General features: G+C 44.5%; 1 protein-coding gene across 1 annotated transcript in view; it reads right to left on the bottom strand.

Moving 5' to 3' along the window:
* The window catches only part of LOC135042051 (synaptotagmin-2-like), a 243,706-nt gene that overhangs the window by 4,343 nt on the left and 212,758 nt on the right, over nucleotides 1-26,605 (bottom strand). Inside the window, exon 8 of the mRNA XM_063954984.1 lies at nucleotides 25,301-25,434. Within this exon, the coding sequence (XP_063811054.1) occupies nucleotides 25,301-25,434 (134 nt within the window). The remainder of the gene's footprint in view (nucleotides 1-25,300; nucleotides 25,435-26,605) is intronic.

Below are 26,605 nucleotides of genomic sequence, written 5' to 3'. Positions count from 1 at the left end.
ATGTCTGTCTAGCCACCTTCAGCCAGGAGCAGAGCATGGCATCTTCAGACCAAATATTAAAATTTCCATGAGGCCATAGTAAAGCTGACTTACCCAGCGCCATTTTTATGGCCGGCAAGCTGTGCGATCGCACTGGGGTGCCTGCGGACAGTGTTTGCATAGTATTCCATGCGGGCTGGCGTCCGCATGAAATACTATTGAACATGTCCCTCTCAAAATGTCCACCACCACAGAGGAGACAGTTTTGAATGTTGGTAGACGTGGCCATTTTGGGAGGGACATTTACTAGTAACATCACTCCCCTGAAGTGCTGGGGCCGAGGGACGGCTGCAGGCAGCTAGAGGAAGTCAGCGGCAACAGCAACAGAGGTGTGAAACCACTGACAACAAGCAGGTAGTGGGGCAGGCATTATTTATTATGTGAGGCTGGCAATGGTGCAAGGGGCATTTACTGTGTGGGACATATGTGCAAGAGGTATTACTGTGTGGGGCATATGGTGCAAGGGGCATTACTGTGAGGGGCATATGGCACAAGGGGCATAATATGGTGCAAGAGGCATTACACTGTGGGGCATAATAAGGTGCAAGGGGACTTATTTACTATGTGAGGCATATGGTGCAAGGGGCATTTTCTGTGTAGGACATATGGTACAAGGGACATTTAGTGTATGGGGCATATGGTGCAAGAGGCATTACTGTGCGAGTCAGAATATGGTGCAAGGGGAATTACTGTGTGGGGAATAATATGGTGTCATTTCTTTGAATGTCATGGGGGGGGGGGGGGAGCTTTTCTTCTGTTTGCAGTGGGAGTCAAATTGTCTAGAAACAGCCATGGATTTACCTTCCAAAGACGAATACTCAAAGTGTGCTTGGAGTGTAAAATGTGCCCCATTGAAATTATACACTAAAAACCAATATACGGCAGCTCAGAGTCAGTGGATAAATTAAGTGAACATGTACTGTATGTATCCATAAAGCTATCAGTTCTTTATATAGTGCCAGCATATTCTGTTGTGCTTTACAGGTGACAAAGGAAGAATACTTCAGAAAGTAACGCTTTCACTAGTTTATTTAAATTCTATATTCAGGCTCTACAGCTTTTGCACTGCTTCACAAAATTTGGTGCACTCATATCAAGCAAGGAATTGCCCTGGCACTAATGCAGACTTGTGTGGCTCACAAAATCTTGTGCTGGTAACAAATGCACTTTGGCAGAAAAGCAGGGGCACAGCACAAACAGAGAAGCTAGAAGGCACTATTGTGGATTTTGAGCTACACCTCAGCTCTTTCATGATTGGGAAATGGAGTCTATTTCCGTTGTACAAAACCTTCATGACAGCAAGACAAGAAGACAAAATGAGCCCTGTGTTGGTATTTTGACAAGCTACAGTACATGAACAGGGTTCCGGTATGAAAGATAGATAGTGTCTAGTTAGACAGTCAATAGATAGACACCATATGTTAGACAGACATTAGGTCGACAGGGTCAAAAGGTCGACAAGGTCAAAAGGTCGACAGGTCAAAAGGTCGACAGGTCAAAAGGTCGACATGAAAATGGTCGACATGAGAAAGGTAGACACCATGTTTTTTTGAATTTTTGTGCTTTGTGTGGATAGTTTTGTCATCTGGCACCCCAATTGCAGAAAGGCATACCCTCGCGGGGCTCGCTTCGCTCGCCACGCTTCGGGCACGGTGGCTCGCTGCGCTCGCCACAAGGTTTATAACCAACTCTGTGCCAACATGGATAGAGAAAGTATGAAATAATCCAAAAACATGTTAAATTAAAAAAACACATTTGTCTATCTTTTTTATGTCGACAATTATCTCGACCTTTTGACCATGTCGACCTTTTGACCATGTCGACCTTTTGACCTGTCGACCTTTTCCATGTCGACCTTTTGACCCTGTCGACCTAATGTCTGTCTAATATATGGTGTCTATCTATTGACTGTCTAACTAGACACTGTCTATCTACTAAACGGATAGGCATGAACAGTTATGAAAGTGTTTTCAACCAAATTAGGAGAGAGAAAATGGTACAAGTTAATCTTTAGATAGGGTCTGATCATGGGAGATGTCTACCAAACTAAAAATGAACCTAAATTGGCAGTGTTGATAAAAAAAAATCTCCAAAAGTGCACTGTGCAAAACTAAACATTACATCAAAGTTCAATCTCCCATCCTTTTCAAAAATAAAAAAAATAATAAAAAAACATTTTAATGCATCTCTAAATACTTTTTGGTTTACCTTTTATTTAAGGCAGGGGTGGGCAATATGTGGCCCTCCAGCTGCTGTTGAACTACAAATCCCAGCATGCCTTGCAACAGTTTTAGCATGTCCAAATAGCAAAACAGTGCCAGGGCACTGCTAGGAACTGTAGTTCTACAACAGCTTTAGGGCCGCTTATTGCCCACCCCTGATTTAAGGCTTAAATAAATCATGAGAGTATAGGGAAATGGGTATTTTTAAGAATTTTATTACAATGTACTGGGGATGGCACCGACTGCTCTACAGCTAGTGTGCCATGGTACCTACAGTTGGTAACTGTTGGCCAAGTGTAGGAGGGGTCAGTAATGGCATCTCCCATGCCGCTGTACATCTATGAATTTTACTACCATACAATATCAGGCTCAGTATTCAAATCTTTAAATTTAAGCTTGGGGAGAGATACAATTGTGATAAATAAAGTACCAACCATCAGCTCCTGTCATTTTTCAAACACAGCCTGTAAAATGTAAGGCAGAAGCTTACTGTCTAATACTTTGGGGTATATGCAATTGCTGTCGAATTCCCGAAAATGTCGAAAAACGGGACATTTTCGCCCTATTTTTTTTTTCGACAATGCAATTCAGTACTTTTCGTCAAAAAAATGGACTTTCCAAATTCGACTTTTTGAAATTCGCCATTTGTCAAATTCGACATTTCTGCAATGGTACAAATGCGGCAATTCGACAAAAGTATATTCAATTGAAGATTGTAAATTCGACAACAGTGCTTTTAGACAGTAAATTCGTCATTTTCAATCCGCCACAATTTGCTGGCGGAATCTAATAAAAAATTTTAAAAACATGTTTTTTTGTGTGTTTTTTTTATTGGTAATAGCATATCTATTTATATTAGAAGGGATTAGGTACTTGGTTTGTCTATTTTGGAGGCACGAGTATTATTTATATATTTTTTAAAATATTATAATTTTTTTTTTTTTTAAATGGAATGGTAAAAATCTGGAAAAAAAAATGCGTGGGGTCCCCCCTCCTAAGCATAACCAGCCTCGGGCTCTTTGAGCCGGTCCTGGTTGCCAAAATACGGGGGAAAAAATGACAGGGGATCCCCCGTATTTTAACAACCAGCACCGGGCTCCGCGCCTGGTCCTTGTGCAAAAAATACGGGGGACAAAAAGAGTAGGGGTCCCCCGTATTTTTTGTACCAGCACTGGGCTCCACTAGCTGGACAGATAATGCCACAGCCGGGGTCACTTTTATACAGCGCCCTGCGGCCGTGGCATTAAATATCCAACTAGTCACCCCTGGCCGGGGAACCCTGGAGGAGTGGGGACCCCTTCAATCAAGGGGTCCCCCCCCCAGCCACCCATGGGCCAGGGGTGAAGCCGAGGCTGTCCCCCCCATCCAAGGGCTGCGGATGGGGGGCTGATAGCCTTGAGTAAGACTAGTTGGATATTTAATGCCACGGCCGCAGGGCGCTGTATAAAAGTGACCCCCGGCTGTGGCATTATCTGTCCAGCTAGTGGAGCCCGGTGCTGGCACAAAAAATACGGGGGACCCCTACTCTTTTTGTCCCCCGTATTTTTTGCACCAGGACCAGGCGCAGAGCCCGGTGCTGGTGGTTAAAATACGGGGGATCCCCTGTCATTTTTCCCCCCGTATTTTGCCAACCAGGACCGGATTAAAGAGCCCGAGGCTGGTTATGCTTAGGAGGGGGGACCCCACGCAATTTTTTTTCGGGTTGTTTACCGTTTTTTCCCATTTTTTTTACATTTTTAAAAATCTAATCAAAATCCGTCAAATCGGCCGTTTTTCGACAGCGGGACTGTCGAATCCGTTTTTTATTGAATATGTAGAATTCCGGCACCCACCTGCCGGAATTCGACGGTCGAATTGTGTCGAATTAAAAAAACGGGCGAAAAATTGCCGCAATTCGCCGGCAATTGCATATACCCCTTTATCTCTCACATTTTTTTAAATAAATACCTCACTTAAAAGAGCATCCCCTTACTCTTACTTATACTGTACACACACAGGCAAAACCTTACTACTGTCTAAGCTCCACTCTGAGTTACACTTACACCTTTTGCTTCGGTTTTGCTATTTTCCCATTAGATTTTTAGCGCTCTGGTGCCCTTAATCTGTACATACTGTAGTTTGTCTATCTTGTATATTCCTATTTTATAAGCACTCATCTGGCACTGTGGTGCCTTATAAATCAACAAAAACAAAACTGAATTACACTGTGTATGTGATATAGTTTGCTTGTGGTCTGATCGCCTTCACAGAGAATTAAAAAAACAGCAGGAATCAGGACAAATGGTGCCTGAACAACTCCGTTATTCATGCTATACCACAAAATGCAACGTAAGGTCATTTTTATAATTAAATGATCCTTAAGGGCAAATATATAGTTTACAAATGAGAAAAGGAAGAGAAGGGATAGTATTGTCTGAATTGACAAGACTGGATAATACTGTCATTCAGATATTTTAGAAATCCCTGATTTAGATTTGATCTGATAGTGGAGACAAGTCCATTGTTATTAGTAGAGATGCCTGTGTTTTGGATCTGGATTAATTTTAATGTTTTGGTTTTGTTTTTGCAAAAACACTGTCGTGTTTTGGATTTAGATACTTTTTAAAAAAGCTAAACACAGCTAAAATCATCTAATTTGGGCCTGCTTTTGTTCCTGCAGTATTATTAACTTCAACATTCATTTCCAGTGAAATTTTGACCACCTCACAGCTCAAATTATTCTTCACCAATATTGGCCAAAGGATGGTTGGCCTAAGCAACAGAGTATTTGCACATACACACAATTGTTATTTCTGTTTTAAAATGTGTTGCAAATTAGTAATGTATTAGCGGAATAACCAATGAAAACGTCTATGTAAAAAAGACTGTCCCCAATGCCCCCTTAAAGTACAGCCTACTATGAAAAGAAAGGTGGTGCAAGATGGAATTGTCCTTTATTAAAATGGAAATGCACAGTTTAAAGGCCAGTACTCACTGGCCGATGCGGGAGAGATGTGTGCTGAGCGAACCGCTCAGCACACATCTCTCCCGCCGCTCAGCACAGCGCGATGTGTGCTGAGCGTGTGGGGGGAGACGGGGGGGCGCTCATTCTAGCCAATCTAGCGCCATTCAGGCCAATCTAGCACCAGCGATAGCGATGCGCGGGGCTGCGCATCGCCATCGCTGTAGGGGGTACACACGGAGCGATCAGGCTTAAAATCTAAGCAATCTAGTCAGATTTCTTAGATTTTAAGCAGCGATCACTCCGTGAGTACCCCCCTTTACAAACCAAGCACTTCAGCAACAGTGCTTCGTTTGTTTGGACCCCAACAAAACAATTTTTTGGAAGGACTACCTCCGATCATTAATGAGGAGGTTGATGATGAGGGTGTTGGTGGTGGATATTGCATGGGCTGGTCCAAACTGCTAATAGCTGATACTAGACTGCTTATTAGTTTACATATCTCCTATATAATATCCCAGATCTGTGACTCTGTGCCTGTGTGTATAACACTGTGCGTGGCTAGGAGCTCTCATTGGGTTAGCAGCAGGTCTATCACACCCAGTCCACAGCTGATTGGGCTAGAAATGCCCTCCCACACAGGTTACATCCAATGGGAGGCTCTGCCCTTTGGCTGCTGTGTGTTCCCAGAGCAGGATTAACAATAGGGCTGATGGAGCTGCAGCTCCAGGTCCACACCCCAAAATAGGCCCACTGCATCTGAAGCAACATACACTCCAAAAATGTACACATAAAAATCGTTATAAATTAGAAAAGGGGGCGTGACCATGGGTAAAGTGGCGTGGGCACACCCCTTTTTCCTATACTTTCAATGGAAGTTTGGAGAGCCAGAAATCGATACAGACCATAAAAAAAAGGTACTGTACCTGCCAAAAAGGTACAGCTGGAGGGTATGCCACTGCATGTGCAGCACGTCTCTGCACTGTTGATAGGGAAAAATAAGAATTTACTTACCGATAATTCTATTTCTCGGAGTCCGTAGTGGATGCTGGGGTTCCTGAAAGGACCATGGGGAATAGCGGCTCCGCAGGAGACAGGGCACAAAAGTAAAGCTTTTACAGGTCAGGTGGTGTGTACTGGCTCCTCCCCCTATGACCCTCCTCCAGACTCCAGTTAGGTACTGTGCCCGGACGAGCGTACACAATAAGGGAGGATTTTGAATCCCGGGTAAGACTCATACCAGCCACACCAATCACACCGTACAACTTGTGATCTAAACCCAGTTAACAGTATGATAACAGAGGAGCCTCTGAAAGATGGCTTCCTAAACAATAACCCGAATTAGTTAACAATAACTATGTACAAGTATTGCAGATAATCCGCACTTGGGATGGGCGCCCAGCATCCACTACGGACTCCGAGAAATAGAATTATCGGTAAGTAAATTCTTATTTTCTCTATCGTCCTAAGTGGATGCTGGGGTTCCTGAAAGGACCATGGGGATTATACCAAAGCTCCCAAACGGGCGGGAGAGTGCGGATGACTCTGCAGCACCGAATGAGAGAACTCCAGGTCCTCCTTTGCCAGGGTATCAAATTTGTAAAAATTTACAAACGTGTTCTCCCCTGACCACGTAGCTGCTCGGCAGAGTTGTAATGCCGAGACCCCTCGGGCAGCCGCCCAAGATGAGCCCACCTTCCTTGCGGAATGGGCCTTAACAGATTTAGGCTGTGGCAGGCCTGCCACAGAATGTACAAGTTGAATTTTGTTACAAAACCAACGAGCAATCGACTGCTTAGAAGCAGGTGCACCCAACTTGTTGGGTGCATACAGTATAAACAGCGAGTCAGATTTTCTGACTCCAGCCGTCCTTTAAATGTATATTTTTAAGGCTCTGACAACGTCCAACAACTTGGAGTCCTTCAAGTCGTCTGTAGCCGCAGGCACTACAATAGGCTGGTTCAGGTGAAACGCTGATACCACCTTAGGGAGAAAATGCGGACGCGTCCGCAGCTCTGCCCTATGTCGAATGGAAAATTAAATAAGGGCTTTTATAAGACAAAGCCGCCAGTTCAGATACTCTCCCGGCCGAAGCCAGGGCCAGTAACATAGTCACTTTCCATGTGAGATATTTCAAATCCACAGTCTTTAGTGGTTCAAACCAATTGGATTTGAGGAAATCTAAAACTACATTTAGATCCCACGGTGCCACCTTAGGCACCACAGGAGGCTGTATATGCAGTACTCCTTTGATAAAAATCTGGACCTCAGGGACTGAGGCCAATTCTTTGTGGAAGAATATTGATAGGGCCGAAATTTGAACCTTAATAGATCCCAATTTGAGACCCATAGACAATCCTGATTGCAGGAAATGTAGGAAAACGACCCAGTTGAAATTCCTCCATCGGAGCACTCCGCTGCTCGCACCACGCAACATATTTTCGCCAAATACGGCGATAATGCTTCGCGGTGACTTCCTTCCTTGCCTTTATCAAGGTATGAATGACTTCTTCTGGAATGCCTTTTCCTTTTAGGATCTGGCATTCAACGCCATGCCGTCAAACGCAGCCGCGGTAAGTCTTGAAAAAGACAAGGACCCTGCTGAAGCAGGTCCCTTCTCAGAAGTAGAGGCCACGGATCGTCCGTGACCATCTCTTGAAGTTCCGGGTACCAAGTCCTTCTTGGCCAATCCGGAGCCACTAGTCTTACTCCTCTTTGCCGTATAATCCTCAATACCTTTGGTATGAGAGGCAGAGGAGGAAACACATATACCGACTGGTACACCCAAGGTGTTACCAGCGCGTCCACAGCTATTGCCTGCGGATCTCTTGACCTGGCGCAATACCTGTCCAGTGTTTTGTTGAGGCGAGACGCCATCATGTCCACCATTGGTTTTACCCAACGGTTTAATAGCATGTGGAAAACTTCTGGATGAAGTCCCCACTCTCCCGGGTGAAGGTCGTGTCTGCTGAGGAAGTCTGCTTCCCAGTTGTCCACGCCCGGGATGAATACTGCTGACAGTGCTATCACGTGATTCTCCGCCCAGCGAAGGATCCTGGCAGCTTCTGCCATTGCCCTCCTGCTTCTTGTGCCGCCCTGTCTGTTTACATGGGCGACTGCCGTGATGTTGTCCGACTGGATCAACACCGGTCTTCCTTGAAGCAGAGGTTCCGCCTGGCTTAGAGCATTGTAGATTGCTCTTAGTTCCAGAATGCTTATGTGAAGAGACTTTTTCAGGCTCGACCACACTCCCTGGAAATTTCTTCCCTGTGTGACTGCTCCCCAGCCTCTCAGGCTGGCATCCGTGGTCACCAGGATCCAATCCTGCATGCCGAATCTGCGGCCCTCCAATAGATGAGCCTCCTGCAACCACCACAGAAGGGATACCCTTGTCCTCGGCGACAGGGTTATCCGCAGGTGCATCTGAAGATGCGACCCTGACCATTTGTCCAACAGATCCCTTTGCATGGAATCTGCCGAAAGGGATTGCTTCGTAAGAAGCTACCATTTTTTCCCAGGACTCTTGTGCATTGATGTACAGACACCTTTCCTGGTTTTAGGAGGTTCCTGACCAGGTCAGATAACTCCTTGGCTTTTTCTTCGGGAAGAAAAACCTTTTTCTGAACTGTGTCCAGAATCATCCCCAGGAACAGCAGACGAGTTGTCGGCATTAATTGGGATTTTGGAATATTCAGAATCCATCCGTGCTGCTTTAGCACCTCTTGAGATAGTGCTAAACCCATCTCTAGCTGTTCTCTGGACCTTGCCCTTATTAGGAGATCGTCCAAGTATGGGATAATTAATACGCCTTTTCTTCGAAGAAGAAATATTATCTCGGCCATTACCTTTGTAAAGACCCGAGGTGCCGTGGACAAACCAAACGGCAGCGTCTGAAACTGATAGTGACAGTTTTGTACAACGAACCTGAGGTACCCCTGGTGTGAGGGGTAATTGGAACGTGGAGATACGCATCCTTGATGTCCAAGGATACCATAAAGTCCCCTTCTTCCAGGTTCGCTATCACTGCTCTGAGTGACTCCATCTTGAACTTGAACTTCTTTATGTATAGGTTCAAGGACTTCAGATTTAGAATAGGCCTTACCGAGCCATCCGGCTTCGGTACCACAAATAGAGTGGAATAATACCCCTTCCCTTGTTGTAGAAGAGGTACCTAGACTATCACCTGCTGAGAATACAGCTTGTGAATGGCTTCCAAAACCGTTTCCCTTTCTGAGGGGGACGTTGGTAAAGCAGACTTCAGGAAACGGCGAGGTGGCTCTGTCTCTAATTTCAACCTGTACCCCTGAGATATTATCTGCAGGATCCAGGGATTTACCTGCGAGTGAGCCCACTGCGCGCTGTAATTTTTGAGACGACCGCCTACCGCCCCCGAGTCCGCTTGCGAAGCCCCAGCGTCATGCTGAGGCTTTTGTAGAAGCCGGGGAGGGCTTCTGTTCCTGGGAAGGAGCTGCCTGTTGCTGTCTCTTCCCTCGTCCTCTGCCTCGTGGCAGATATGAATAGCCCTTTGCTCTCTTATTTTTAAAGGAACGAAAGGGCTGCGGTTGAAAGGTCGGTGCCTTTTTCTGTTGGGGAGTGACTTGAGGTAGAAAGGTGGATTTCCCGGCCGTAGCCGTGGCCACCAAATCCGATAGACCGACCTCAAATAACTCCTCTACGCATCGCCTGTCCACTGTCGTGTCCATAAAGCTCTTCTGGCCGAAATGGACATAGCACTTACCCGTGATGCCAGTGTGCAGATATCTCTCTGTGCATCACGCATATAAAGAAATGCATCCTTTATTTGTTCTAACGACAGTAAAATATTGTCCCTGTCCAGGGTATCAATATTTTCGATCAGGGACTCTGACCAAACTACCCCAGCACTGCACATCCAGGCAGTCGCAATAGCTGGTCGTAGTATAACACCTGCATGTGTGTATATACCTTTTTGGATATTTTCCATCCTCCTATCTGATGGATCTTTAAGTGCGTCCGTCTCAGGAGAGGGTAACGCCACTTGTTTTGATAAGCGTGTTAGCGCTTTGTCCACCCTAGGAGGTGTTTCCCAGCGCTCCCTAACCTCTGGCGGGAAAGGGTATAAAGCCAATAACTTCTTTGAAATTAGCAGTTTTTTATCGGGGCACCCCACGCTTCATCACACACGTCATTTAATTCTTCTGATTCGGTAAAAACTACTGGTAGTTTTTTCACACCCCACATAATACCCTGTTTAGTGGTACCTGTAGTATCAGCTAAATGTAACATCTCCTTTATTGCCAAAATCATATAACGTGTGGCCCTACTGGAAAATACGGTTGATTCGTCACCTTCACCACCGGAATCAGTGCCTGTGTCTGGGTCTGTGTCGACCGACTGAGGCAAGGGACGTTTTACAGCCCCTGACGGTGTTTGAGGCGCCTGGACAGACACTAATTGAGTGTCCGGCCGCCTCATGTCGGCAAACGACTGCTTAAGCGAGTTGACGCTATCCCGTAATTCCACAAATAAAGGCATCCATTCTGGTGTCGACCCCCTAGGAGGTGACATCCTCATATTTGGCAATTGCTCCGCCTCCACACCAATAACGTCCTCATACATGTCGACACACACGTACCGACACACAGCAGACACACAGGGAATGCTCTATACGAAGACAGGACCCACTAGCCCTTTGGGGAGACAGAGGGAGAGTCTGCCAGCACACACCAAAAAGCGCTATATATGACAGGGATAGCCTTATGATTAAGTGCTCCCTTATAGCTGCTTTTATATTAATATATTGCCATTTATTCTGCCCCCCCTCTCTGTTATACCCTGTTTCTGTAGTGCAGTGCAGGGGAGAGACCTGGGAGCCTTCCTGACCAGCGGAGCTGTGACAGAAAATGGCGCCGTGTGCTGAGGAGATAGGCCCCGCCCCTTTTTCGGCGGGCTCGTCTCCCGCTATTTAGTACATTTAGGCAGGGGTAAATATCTCCATATAGCCTCTGGGGCTATATGTGAGGTATTTTTAGCCTTTTTAAAGGTTTTCATTTGCCTCCCAGGGCGCCCCCCCCCAGCGCCCTGCACCCTCAGTGACTGCCGTGTGAAGTGTGCTGAGAGGAAAATGGCGCACAGCTGCAGTGCTGTGCGCTACCTTAAGAAGACTGCAGGAGTCTTCAGCCGCCGATTCTGGACCTCTTCTTGCTTCAGCATCTGTGAGGGGGCCGGCGGCGTGGCTCCGGTGACCATCCAGGCTGTACCTGTGATCGTCCCTCTGGAGCTTCATGTCCAGTAGCCAAGAAGCCAATCCATCCTGCACGCAGGTGAGTTCACTTCTTCTCCCCTCTGTCCCTCGTTGCAGTGATCCTGTTGCCAGCAGGAATCACTGTAAAATAAAAAACCTAAGCTAAACTCTCTAAGCAGCTCTTTATGAGAGCCACCTAGAATTGCACCCTTCTCGGCCGGGCACAAAAATCTAACTAACTGGAGTCTGGAGGAGGGTCATAGGGGGAGGAGCCAGTACACACCACCTGACCTGTAAAAGCTTTACTTTTGTGCCCTGTCTCCTGCGGAGCCGCTATTCCCCATGGTCCTTTCAGGAACCCCAGCATCCACTTAGGACGATAGAGAAATACAAAATATTTTTAATGCAGCGTCCTATGTCCTGCTGCCAGTCAGCCTGTCCCCTCCGCCATCAACAATCCCCACTCCCTAGCCGTGGCGCAGGTGGAACAAAAGCTGCTGTGGCCACCGCCATAGATGTGTAAGAAAGCGGCGCAGCGGAAGCCTTTCATAGCCATCTCTGCGCCGCGTGATGTCACAAAAGTGCTCCCCGCCACAGCCGCGCTCAGATCCCCAGAGGCTCGGACTCCGCAACACAGCACCTGGGCTGCCGGCTGGAAGCCCCGAGATGGCAAATGTAACACATAGAGTGGGTGATATCATCGAGGGTAATATTTGGACACTGAATCAATGTAAAAGGTGACAGTGCTGTGCAGTGCAGTGGGTGTGCACTCTCACCTTTTACATTGATTCAGCGAGTCAGCCAGTTCTGCCAGCCAGTCACTATTGTTAGCGCCGGTGTCCCAACGCACCACATTACAGGGAAGTAGACGCACTAAATAAACTACAGTTCCCAGCAGCCCTTAACGCAGGCGCATTCCGGCGCTAAGGGCTGCTGGGAGCTGAAGTTTATTGAGTACATCTTCTTCCCTGTAATGCGGCGCATTGGGACACTGGCGCTAACAATAGTGACTGGCTGCTTGGCTGCTGTGCAAGTCTCCGGGAGCCACTACCAAAGGGAGGACAGCAGCTTAGCTGATTCCAGGAGGAGAAGCAGGAGAAGCATTACCCACCTCTCCCCCACTTGCAGCACCTCCGGGCACCATCTGCGGCACCCCTCCACCACCCGTGGTGGGTTCGGATCCCACGCACCCACCCCTCCCCCACCCACGGCACCAGCACCTCCCCTATCTGCGTATCCCGCACACCCGCCACTCCCCCAACCACAGCAACTACTAGGTGATTCATCAGGCCCTGTGTGCGCTGTTCACGCCATTGCAAGGGGCTATGACCCCTTAACCATCGCTTACCCTTTGTGCAATATTTAACCACTCACACAATTATGATTGGATGTAATGGTTAAGGGGGCATAGCCCCTTACGACGGTGTGAAGAATCACCTAGTTATTATAAATTTGTAAAATAAATTTCATGAACTCGCCGCAAATGAAGTAACATGGAGGAGGTACCTAGTTGGTTAATGTCCCTAACTCTACTAACTTTGGCCACACAAATGGAGTCAGGATTTGGGTAAAAAAAATCCCACACCCAAGAGGTGGCTTTTCTGATTTAATGCCCAGGCATCACAATGGTTTTCTTTTTATCATGGGCAAGAACTGCTGCCACTGGTGGCTGACTTACACAAACAACATCTTCATCATCAATACCCTCATTGCAAAACTATACCCCTCATCCGGTTGCACTTCCACACTAGCATCCTTAATTTCTATTATGTCATCGGGTCATGCTATATCAAACCAGAAAAATTTAATTATGACACCCACCGGTTTTCATGCAAATTTGTATACTTGATACTACCACATAGCTACAAAGCCATGTAACTTTTTTCTTCTCTAGGTCTAATAGTTATTGAGATACAGGGTGTAAAAGCTTAGAAAAATTGCTCCGAAATGCCACTCCCGATGCTCCATTTTTAAGTGAGGTGTATGTAGAAAAAAAAAATCCTATCTCAGTCCCTAATCCACATATCACTCTAAAATGTTGAGCCTTTGTCAATCAAGATACATAAAAAAAAATAGGATTTTAATTACCTACCGGTAAATCCTTTTCTCGTAGTCCGTAGAGGATGCTGGGGTCCATTTTAGTACCATGGGGTATAGACGGTTCCGCAGGAGCCTTCGGCACTTTAAGACTTTTTAACTGGCTCCTCCCTCTATGCCCCTCCTCCAGACCTCAGTATAGGAACTGTGCCCGAGGAGACGGACATATTCGAGAGAGGATTTACTAATAAACTTGTGGGGAGATTCACACCAGCTCACACCATATACAAAAAACATGTCGGCTAACATGGCCTTTAACATAACTCATGCCAACCAGCATGTATAACGTAACAGCAACAGCTGTCAACTTCTAAACACAAGTGTGTAAAAAATGTAAACGTAATCAGCAGGAAAATGGAGCACTGGGCGGGCGCCCAGCATCCTCTACGGACTACGAGAAAAGGATTTACCGGTAGGTAATTAAAATCCTTTTTTCTCTTACGTCCTAGAGGATGCTCGGGTCCATTTTAGTGCTAATGTTCCTGCAGAACTGACTGACCAAATTTTAGGTCGTCAGCAGCCAAGGTGTCAAACTTATAAAACTTAGCAAACGTGTTTGCACCTGACCAAGTAGCAGCTCGGCAGATTTGCAATGCCGAGACACCCCGGGCAGCCGCCCAGGACGAACCCACTTTCCTTGTAGAGTGGGCTTTTACCAAAGTCGGTAACGGCAATCCTGCCGTGGAATGAGCGTGCTGAATGGTACCCCTGATCCAGCGCACAATAATCTGCTTAGAAGCAGGACCCCCAATCTTGTTGGGGTCACAGAGAACAAATAAAGATTCTGTTTTCCTTATCCTAGCTGTTCTTGCGACATAAGTCCTCAATGCTCTGACGACATCCAAGGACTTTGGGATGGCTGAGATGTCAGAAGCCACTGGCACCACCACTGGTTGGTTGATATGAAAAGTAGACACAAACTTCGGAAGAAAGTGCTGACGTGTTCTCAGTTCAGCCCTATCTTCATGAAATATTAAGTAAGAACTCTTGTGTGACAGAGCTCCTAACTCAGACACTCGTCTGCCTGAGGCCAAGGCCAACAGCATGACCACTTTCCAAGTGAGAAACTTCAACTCTACCTCTTGTAGAGGCTCAAATCAGTACGATTTAAGGAACTGCAACACCACATTAAGATCCCATGGCGCCGCAGGAGGCACAAAGGGAGGTTGGATGCGCAGAACCCCTTTCACAAAGGTTTGAACCTCAGGAAGAGAAGCCAATTGTTTCTGAAAGAAAACTGACAAGGCCGAAATCTGAACCTTGATAGATCCTAATCTCAATCCAGCATCCACACCCGCCTGTAGAAATAGGAGAAGTCATCCTAATTGAAACTCCACCGCAGGAGACTTCTTGGATTCACACCAAGATACATATTTTCTTCAAATACGATGGTAATGTTTGGACGTTACCCCTTTCCTGGCCAGAATAAGTGTGGGAATTACTTCATTGGGAATACCCTTACGGGATAGGATCTGGCGCTCAACAGCCATACCGTCAAAGGCAGCCGCGGTAAGTCCTGATAAACTAACAGCCCTGCTGAAGCAGGTCCTCGCAAAGAGGAAGAGGCCGAGGATCTTCCAGTAATAACTCTTGGAGATCTGGATACCAAGCCCTCCTTGGCCAATCTGGAGCAATGAGTATTGCTCGAACTCTTATTCTTCTGATGATCTTGAGAACTTTTGGAATAAGTGGAAATGGAGGGAACAGATACACCGACAGAAACACCCACTGGGTCACCAGTGCATCTATCGCTATTGTTTGTTGGTCTCTGTACCTGGAACAATATTTCTGAAGTTTCTTGTTGAGGCGTGATGCCATCATATCCACTTGAGGAACGCCCCAACGACTTGCCACCTCCGCAAAGACTTCTGGGTGGAGGCCCCACTCTCCTGGATGGAGATCGTGTCTGCTGAGGAAGTCTGCTTCCCAGTTGTCCACACCCGGAATGAAAATTGCCGACAGAGCTTTTGCATGTCTTTCTGCACAGAGAAGTATCTTTGTCACCTCTGCCATTGCCGCTCTGCTTTTCCTTCCGCCCTGACGGTTTATGTAAGCTACTGCCGTCACATTGTCTGACTGGATCTGTATGGGACGACCTTGAAGAAGGTGTGCCGCTTGATGAAGGCTGTTGTACACAGCTCTCAATTCCAGAATGTTTATGTGAAGTCGAGTTTCTTGACCAGCTTCTTTGGAAGCTTTCGCCTTGCGTGACTGCTCCCCATCCTTGGAGACTTGCATCCGTGGTCACCAGGATCCAGGTCTGAATCCCGAACCTGCGTCCCTCCAGGAGGTGAGACATTTGTAGCCACCACAGGAGCGAAATTCTGGCTTTTGCTGACAAGATTATCTTTTGATGCATGTGGAGATGCGACCCGGATCACTTGTCCAGTAGGTCCCACTGGAAGACCCTGGCATGGAATCAGCCATATTGTAGCGCCTCGTAAGCCGCTACCATTTTCCCCAAGAGACGAATACACTGATGAATTGATACTGTTCTCGGTCTCAAAAGTTGTTTGACCATGCTCTGGATCTCCTGAGCCTTTTCCACCGGTAGAAATACTTTCTGTACCACTGTGTCCAGTATCATTCCCAAAAATTATAACCTCATCGTCAGTTCCAACTGAGATTTTGGAAAGTTGATGATCCAACCTTGCTGTTGAAGTACCGTCAGGGATAACGCTATGTTCTGGATTAGCTTGTCCCTGGATCTCGCTTTTATGAGGAGATCGTCCAGGTATGGAATTATGTTGACTCCTTGTTTGCAAAGGAGAACCATCATCTCCGCCAACACCTTGGTGAATATTCTCGGAGCCGTGGAGAGCCCGAACGGTAATGTCTGGAATTGGTAGTGGCAATCCTGAACTGCAAACCTCAGGTATGCTTGATGTGGCGGGTAAATGGGGACATGCAAGTAAGCATCCTTGATGTCCACTTACACCAGAAATTCCTTTTCCTTCCAAGCTGGAAATCACCGCTCTCAAGGATTCCATCTTGAATTTGAATCTTTTTAAATGAAGATTCAGAGATTTTAGGTTTAAAATCGGCCTGACCGAGCCATCCGGCTTCGGTATTACAAACAGGCTTGAATAAAAGCCTGTTTGCTTTGTTCGGCAGGAACCAAGGCAATTACTTTGTCTTGACATAATTTGTGTATTGCATTCAGGACATTTGCGCTGTCCTGAGCAGAAACTGGTAAGGCTGATTTGAAAAATCGGCATGGGGGAAGGTCTTGAAATTCCAACTTGTAACCTTGGGATATTATCTGTAAAATCCAAGGATCCAGGTCTGAGCAAAGCCAGACCTGGCTGAAAAATAGTAGACGTACCCCCACCCGATCGCACTCCCACAGAGGAGCCCCAGCGTCATGCTGTGGCTTTTGCAGAAGTAGTTGCTGACTTCTGTTCCTGGGAGCCTGAGGGTGTTGTAGGTTTTCTACGTTTTCCTCTCCCTTTTCCTGTGAGAAAAGGGGTACTTTTAGCCTTTTTGTACTTGTTGGGTGAAAGGACTGCATAAAATAAAAAAGAAACACTCGGCGCTGACTAATACCCCTTTTCCACTAGCTCAAAAAACACGGGTAAATGCACGGGGGCGCGCATTTACCCGTGTTTTTTGCAAGTGGAAAAGGGTAAACCCGGATCAAGTGACCCGTGAATCCTACCCGGCTATTTACCTGGGTAGGACACGGGACTGATCCGGGTAGGGTTGTAGTGTAAACGGGAGCCGTGTCGATGCGACACGGCTCCCATTTACACTGTATGGAAGGGCGGCGCTGGGAGATCATGTGATCTCCCTGCGCCGCCCCTGCCGCGTCACTAGAAGCGTCACCAACCCAGCATATGCCGGGTTGTGACTGCTGATGGGAAAGGGGCCGAGCACGGGTCAGCTCCCGTGTCAGGCTCCCGGCTGCGACCTTAGCAAGGGATCTCCTGTATAAAAACACTAATATTCCAGATACGCTGCAGCTCTATCAAGGAGATCACTGAATCTCCAAAAAAGTAAAAAACTGCAAGAAAAATATTAAATAAAGCGCTGCATAGCCGGAATCATTCCATATTATTTTAATCACACAATATATTGACAAACAACATAAACATAACACACACACATAGACCCGGCCAGTATTAAAATTGCCTCAAATTTAGGCTGTTAAAACACCATTAACCCATATAAATTTCATATCTCACAAAATAACCTCTAATTCATTCATCTATCAATGATGCATCACTGGTATATTGGTCAAATATTAGCATGCGTATAATTGATTAAGGGGCCCCTGATGATTAGAACTTGTCCATCAATTACTTTGCAGCACAAAAAGCGATTGAGCTATAATTGTCCACAACATATAGCATCCAATATTCAGTCACAGTTGTGTCCATATAAGCAAATAAAAAACTGTGCATCCAGATATTAGGTTAGTTTGTTAATACAGCCAGCAATGTCCATAACCTAGGTTATATAAGCTTTGAGTTAGTAAGTCACTTTGGTCCACTCCAGATTAACATGGGCATGCAACCATATTATTAAACTGCCCTCTAACTGGGGCTCTCATGATCTGTCCTGGACACTGGTTACTGAGCGGGCTTGATTACTAAGGGTTCTCACCGACCAGCTGGTTGTTTACTGTGTCAGGGTCTCCGCAGCCGACTCCTCCCTTCAGTCTCGCCACACCTCAGATCCGTTTGCATGTAAGTGTCCCAGATAAACGTAAATACCAGATCCGTGTGCTTTGGACCTCTCTGCCAGGTCCGTGTGCTTTGGACCTCTCAACGCGTTTCTCCGCCTGTGCAATCAGTGGCTTCCTCGGGAGAAATATTATGACTATTCCAATTAGCCTGTTTAAATAGCACACAGGTCATCTATTTCCGGGCGCCACTGGGGCGCGCACGCGCACTCATTGCGTGTCACGTGCGTTCCCAAGTCCGGAAAAGAACTAACTTCCGGTCAACCAAAGGGGCACGCACGCGCATGATATGCGTGTCACGTGCGGTTCATATACCCGGCCTCTATTTGGCTCTAAGTATAACTTCCTCTTACATACTCCATTATGCATCCGCCCCTCCTATACACGTCATCTCTATTACCCGGTGACTATGGCAACCCGAAAACATTCTCAAATCTATATATTAAATAAATTAATCTAAAACATGAATGACAAAAACATAATATTATTCATGAATACTAAAAATAAAAACCTCGCAGGAAAAATCCCTATACTATAATATAGTGCATGATGTCACATCCCACATTAAAACTCATTACATACATGGTAAATCCTTCTTTCATTCTTATGCTCATTAACAATTTACAGTGTCCCAAATAGCCACATATAGAAACTTTAACACACGAGGCAGGGGGTAATTAACATCCCTTTCTATCAACCCTCTAAATGCCCGTAACATAAACATATATACATATATACAAAAAGAAGACATAAACCCACTATAATACCAACCCTCTGATTCTCATACACTGAATGTTTCTAAAAGACATACATATATCATTCCTATAGCTAGATTGTCAACACTAAGTGAATATACCGTAAATATGGCAGTTATTGTATAAGGGAACCCATAAATGACAATAATCACAAATACTTCCCTCCATATCATATAACATATTATAGTTCAACATCAGGTCCAATTAACCCATCATACATATACACATGTATACACACACAGAATGTGTCCATATACATGCATATATATATATATATATACACCTATCTATATAACTCCGGGTACCACAATATCTCTAATTTTGGCACATTGGATATCTGGGGACTCAAGATGGAAACATAGAGATTAGTGATTCAGTCATATAGAAGTCTAGTGGATATTATTCAACTCAACTGTATCATTTAAACCACCTGGTACCATTGTCCCTAGACAGAATATCCAATAAGCCTCTCTTTTACAGAGAAGACCATAACGATCACCACCTCTAAATGTTTTATGGACCTGTTCAATCCCAAACATCTGGATGTTCTTTATACTTCCCAATTCACAATTACTTATATGATTATAAAGGCTTTGTTTTCTTGTCTTATTAGTGATATTCCTTATATGTTCCATAAGCCTATCATGTAACATTCTAGTAGTCCGCCCGATATATTGCTTTCCACATCCACAAATAAGTAAATAAACGATAAATGAGGATTTACAATTAATAAATTCCTTTACAGGAAAAGACTCCCCCGTAATTCTAGAACTAAACATATCAACCTTACGACTAGTGAAGGAACATGTCGGACATTTACTATTTCCACATCTATGAAACCCAGCTGGTTTTTCAGGTAACCAGCTGGGCTTCAGAGTCCCTCGTAAAGTGGTACTTTTCATATGACTTGGTGCCAATTTTAATTTAAGATTATTTGATTTTCTAAAAATCACTCTATTACTGCACCCAGTCCCCATATTCAGAATTTCATCCATCTGTAATAGTTGACTATTCTTCTTAATAATGGCCTTAATTTCAGCCGCATGAGAATTATATTTAGTAATAAAATGCGCTGAACTCCCTATGTCCTCCTCCCCAGTCATGTCTTCCTAAGCCTTCTTCTTCTTACCTTGTAATAGGCAACCTCTATCAATAAGGCATACTTCCTTATAGGCTTTATTAACCACACTAGGGGGGTATCCCTGTTCTATGAAGGAATCCCTCAATTTTTCTGCCTGCATGGTGAACATTTCTACGGTAGAGCTATTCCTTTTTAGTCTAATAAATTGGCCCTTAGGTACGTTATCTCGCCATTTTTGTAAATGGCTACTACCATAATTCAAGAATCGATTTTGATCCACATCCTTAGAGAATGTACATGTATTCAAATTATCCTCCATAGCCTCCAGAGCGATATCCAAATAAGATATATTAGTTAGACTATAATTATAAGTGAATTTAAGACCAAAATTATTGGTGTTCAAACCCTAAAAAAGTTTAGCAATGTGACCTCATCCCCACCCCAAATAAAAAACAGATTGTCAATAAATCAGCAATAGAGGATGAGATCCGCACCGAGCCCGCCCCCCCAAACATGTTCCTCCTCAAAACGGCCCATGTACAGGTTCGCGAAGCTCGGCGCGAATCTCGTCCCCATAGCTGTGCCTTTTAACTGTAAATAATAATTACTGTCAAAAATGAAATAATTATGGTGAAGTATAAATTCAATTGAGCTTAATATAAATTCACATAAGTCTTCCGATATTGACTGATCTGTTAATAAATAGTGTCTAACTGTCACCACCCCTAAATCCTGTGGTATATTCGAGTAAAGGGCCTCTACATCACATGTGACCATATAATAACCCTTCTTCCATCGTGTATTATGTATTAAATTAAGAAAATGTGTGGTGTCTTTGATGAAAGATTTCAATTGACGAGTGTGTCCTTGCAAAAAAGAATCTACAAGATTATTTGTAAGTGAATTGACGCCCGAAATAATCGGGTGCCCCGGGGGTGAAACTAAAGTTTTATGTATCTTGGGTAGGTGGTAATATGTTGGAATAACCGGGTGAACAGTGAAAAGAAAATTAAAAGTGTCCTTGGATATCATTCCAGAGGCTTGGACACAAGAAAGCATATTTTTTAATTTGGTTTGGAAGCTAGACGTGGGATTGCCAGGTAGTTTCCTATAGACCGTCTGGTTTTCCAGCTGTCTATAGGCTTCCAAGAGATAGTCTCTTCTCTCTTGGAGCACTATCCCTCCCCCCTTATCAGCCGCCTTTATTACCAATTCATGATCTGAACTAAGATTTTTAATAGCTAACCTTTCTCCCCTAGTCAAATTATCTTTAAAGGATTTTTTCTCTACCTTATCACAGAGAGTCCTAAAATCCTCCAAAGTGGATCTATAAAAACTCTCAACATACACTCCTCGATGCTGTAGGGGATAAAAATCCGATTTCTTCCGAAAGGGAGTTTTGGTTTTAACATCAAAGATGGGTTCCTCTGTGATACCAACAATCTCAGTATCAGTCTCCATCGTGAGGGATTCAAGCATCTGTAATGCTACATTGTCTGTATCATCCAAGATGATTGGTAATTCATTGGAATTTCTGGCTTTAAGTGCCTTCATGGCAAAATAACGTTTTCTACTTAATGTTCTAGTATGTCTATTAAGATCAACAAATAATTCGAACATATTGTGTTTAGTATTGGGCGCAAAATTAAGACCTTTGGATAGAAGTCTAGTCTCATGTTCATTTAATTGTTCAGATGACAAATTAAAAATGCCTTTAGCTGTTACCTTACTCGTACATTCTTTTCCATGAAAGGACTGCATAGTATGAGAATGATATACTTTTTTAGCCGGTGTAGCTGCCGACGGCAAAAATGCTGACTTGCCAGATGTAGTAGTTGATATCATGGCATCTAATTTCTCTCCAAAGAGGGCCTTACCATTGTATGGGAGCGCCTCAATATTTCTTTTGGATTCTGCGTCAGCATTCCATTGGCGTATGCAGAGAGCCCTGCGGGCTGAAACCGTCATAGCAGAGGCACGTGAGTCCAGTATGCCTACGTCCTTCATAGCCTCAACCAAATAACCTGCAGAATCTTTGATGACCTAGAATTTGCAGCATGTCATCTTTATCGACCGTGTCAATATTAACAATCAAGTTATCTGCCCACTTTTCGACTGCGTTACCTACCCATGCAGCAGCAATTGTGGGCCTGAGTAACGTACCCGTAGCCACATAGATGGACTTTAAAGTCGTCTCTAATTTGCGGTCAGCAGGTTCTTTTAATGAAGCTGACCCTGGGGCAGGTAAAATTATTTTCTTTGACAACCTAGAGACTGAGGTGTCTATCATTGGGGGTGACTCCCACTTACGCCTATCCTCTTCTGGGAAAGGGTACGCTACCCGCAACCTTTTAGGGATAGCTAATTTCTTTTCCGGGTTAGCCCAGGATTCCTCAAAAAAATTATTTAAGTCCTTAGACGGAGGAAAAGTCACCACCTGTTTTTTATTTCATTTAAAATAATCTTTTTCCTCAGGTGGAAGTGTTGTGTCAGGAAATTCCAACACCTATTTTATAGCGACTATCATACGTTGAATGATCTTAGCCAGTTTGGGATCTACCCCCCTCAAATCCCCAGTGTCGACGTCAGTGTCGGAATCTGTGTCAGTGTCCCTTTGCATAATTTGGGCCAGGGACCTTTTCTGGGAACTGGAGGGGTCCCGAGTGGATGATGTGGAACAATCAGCAAATAGAGCATCTTCCACAGACTGTCTCCAATGCTTTGTCTGTTCCTCAGACTCAGAGAATTTCTTCGCTAGTTTAGCCATATTACTCTGCAGCTTTCTCACCCACACAGGCTCAGAACACTCTTGTGCCTCTAACATGGGTTCCTCTGGGGAAGAGTTTTCTCTAGACATGTTACACGCATGTACAGTCACACCACTCACACACACGGGAGCTAATGGGGACAGACCTACACTAATGTCTGTCAGAGCGACCCAGAGGGAATTGCCAGTCCACACCACGCGCCCTATATGTATTACATACAATGAATATACATATATATATATACCAAAACAGCGCTTTTTATCCAATGTGAAGCCCGCAGACTTCAATAAATGATGTGCTCCCCTTCTATAACACCCTGGTACTTGTATCAGCGATGTGTGAGGAGAAGCAGCCTGCAGGATCAGCGCTCCGGCGTCTCTGTGAGTAGAAAATGGCGCCAATTGAGTGTTACAAGCAATTCTGAGGTGAACCCCCCCTGTAATGGCGCGGTTCAGCCACAGTAATATTTATACTGGCGGGGGTAGTGTACATCAGCGGCTCACATGTATGTACATTTTGCCAGTGAGAGTAAGGATTTATTATGCCCCTCAGAGTGCGCCCCCCCGCACGCTCTGCACCCTGTGCTGAGAGACATGTTGCTGCACAGCGTCCCGCGCTGCGCTGGTATCTTTGTGCCGCCACGATGACCAAAGGGCCCCTCTCTGCAGGTCTCCGGTAAATACTCACCAGCCTTCTGACTTCTGGCTCTGTTAGAGGGTGGCGGCAGTGCTGTGGGAGTGAGCAGCAGCCAGGCAAGGGCTGTGTTCAGAACCCTTCAGGAGCTAATGGTGTCCTGTCAGCGGAAGCAGAGCCATTAAACTAACTGAGAAGTTGGTTCCTATTTCCCCCCACTAAGTCCCACGAAGCAGGGAAGCTGTTGCCAGCAGCTTCCCTGTAAAATAAAAAACCTAACAAAGTCTTTTCCAGCAGAACTCTGTAGAGCTCCACTAGTGTGCATCCAGTCTCCTGGGCACATTTTCTAAACTGAGGTCTGGAGGAGGGGCATAGAGGGAGGAGCCAGTTCACACTGTTAAAAAGTCTTAAAATGCTGAAGGCTCCTACGGAACCGTCTATACCCCATGGTACTAAAATGGACCCCAGCATCCTCTAGGACGTAAGAGAAACATGTTTTAGCAATCTTGCCTGACTGAGAATCATTATACATTCCTTTACTTCATACTTATTTTTTTGTGCAACAAAAAAAAAAAAAAAGTGTGTTCAATAAGCATTATCAATTTAAGGTAGATGAGTGATCGTGTCCCTTTTTTGTTTAATTTGTGCCTTAAAGTGTACTGTACTTTACAAGGCTATAAAACAAAATTAATGGGATTTTGATTTCCCGTATGAGTATTTTAATGTTTAATTATAATTCTCTCTTAAAAAATTAAAATTACCGTTAGGTATAATTTTGCCCACTTCACCTAGTCTGAGCAGGTGCAAAGCTGGGGAAAATTCCTATTTTACCCCTGGGACATCCCCATAATGACTAATTGGGCATTTTGAAGTGTTTTATTAATTTTAATTGGCCAATAATGAAATATCATTATTGGGATGAAAAATTGCAAAGTGAATTTTGGGTTCAAGATATGGGGTGCTTTACAAGTGGGACAAGTGTTTTTAGGATTGCAGGTGGGAGTAGTCTGTCTTTTCCACTTTTTTGTTTAAAGTACATGAGTATTGCACCAATATGGGGTTAATGATGGTTCATAAAACACTGTTACAGATGTGTTTTCTTACATCTTTGCTCTGTGCGCTATAAGTTGCGTTACACATACTGTAACACGTGAGTGCCATGTGACCATGTAGTGCAATTTTTTACCTCAAAAAATGCATCTTAGACACAATGTAATGCAATAGGATCATACATATTCTGTGTGTGACTGCGACTGTATTTACAAAATGCTATGCTTCAGTGTTGTCTTGAACGTGGCATTTGGGATGCAGATACAGCTGCTATTACACACAGAATATAGGCATGTCGCATATCATTTTAATCAGCAGAAGTTGCTAGCACATCCCATTGCATTACATTGCATCTAAAACACATTTTCGGTGCTACCGAGTCCCACCACGTCATGGCGCGACTTGAAGGGCTGTTTAGCGTGACTGCAGCAAAGATGTAAGAGGACACATCTGTATTTAGGACCTCTAGGCTGTGTGCACAAATAAAAAAGAATGACAATTTGCTGCCCTGGTAGTCTAGTGTGCTCTCCATCTGACATCATGTGTGAAATGGTGCCAGAATCACCGCAGGAGTGACATATCTAATTCATCACCGGGAATATGATGTTTTGCCTTGTTTGGGTGGGCTTCGTGTTCAGAAAACCCTGCCCGCAAATCTCTAGTTATTGGTGGAGAGTCAAGGTTCTACTTGTCAGGCTGGTTAGCATTAGGTGGACTCCTGACAAGACCCTCTCTTTATGCATCTAACAAATTAAACAAATCCTGCCCCTTGGTGACAGGTTCCCTAAAGAACTAGAAGTGATCTACCTGGATCTGCTCAAATGGAATCTCAAAACTGAAAGACTCGTTGAAGTATGGGTTTAAAGTCTTCTTCTTCACTGTTGTCTTCTTTTTCTTCAAGCGCTTCCCATTCTGCATCAAATGAATCTTCACATAGGGATCTAGAAGGGAATAAAACCAAATTAAAAACATAAAGATAGGGGTAACAATGATAAATAAAATACTATGATCGCCTTATCATTGATCTATATATCTCCATCCTCACTGTTCTTCAAGCTGAATTTCTATATGACCAGTTACTCCAATCTGAGTACTGCAGTTAACTGTAATCTCTTCCAAATCTGCAGAAAACTATTCCAAACATTTAGTTCAATGCTGCATGTTGCAAAATCCCATTTTGATTTGCAGAGAAATAAAAGTCAGCATTTGACATTACTTATATCAAAGATTGTATAGTAATAAGCTGAATAATGTAACTAGAATAATTAAAGGGTTTATACGTATTTAAAAACAAAAAACAAAAACACATGCCCAGCATGATCTCCCCTCTGCATCAGACAGGGCTTCTGGAACTAAAATGGCCAACAGTGACTGACAGTTTGGCAGACATATTTTGGAGAAATTCACAGTGTAGATTGGTTAATTCATACACGGGGACAGAGTGGGTGCTGACCCAACAATTAACATGATTGCAGTCTCGGCCTGTTGACTGGTATCACATTCCATCAGGACACCGTACTAAACATACAGTATGGGAGAAGAAGCTATCACTATCTGTAATGGAGTCTGGAAGTACTATATAGGAGGCTACACTGAACAATGTATTTGGCCTACTCTAATTAGCCACTTAACTGACATGGTCAGATCTCATGTGACTGTGCCGTCCCACCCTGTCCCCCGTTTTTGATGAGGCGGTCCATTCTGCAGATGTGCATAATATGATGTTTAAATATTTAGAAAAATACTTTTTAAACTTTATTAAATAAAATAAATTTTCAAAAACAATGTTATTAACAGTTTTGAAGGGAAAAATCGTCAGTTAAGTGGTTTTAAAATCTGTTGAAATTTTAACATTTCAATTTCTGGGCTTAGTGGTCCTAAAAGTTCCATTGAGTTAGTGTCTGTATAGGAAAATTCTGGAAATATAACTATCAGGCATTTCCAACGGGAACTGAGCCACATTTTCACAATGATAAAATAAGATTTTACTCACCGGTAAATCTATTTCTCGTAGTCCGTAGTGGATGCTGGGACTCCGTAAGGACCATGGGGAATAGCGGCTCCGCAGGAGACTGGGCACAACTAAAGAAAGCTTTAGGACTACCTGGTGTG

The sequence above is a fragment of the Pseudophryne corroboree genome, chromosome 2, assembly GCF_028390025.1.
Source record: "Pseudophryne corroboree isolate aPseCor3 chromosome 2, aPseCor3.hap2, whole genome shotgun sequence".
In the NCBI taxonomy this organism is placed as follows: Eukaryota; Metazoa; Chordata; class Amphibia; order Anura; family Myobatrachidae; genus Pseudophryne; species Pseudophryne corroboree.
This window is presented reverse-complemented; position numbering and strand designations above follow the sequence as displayed.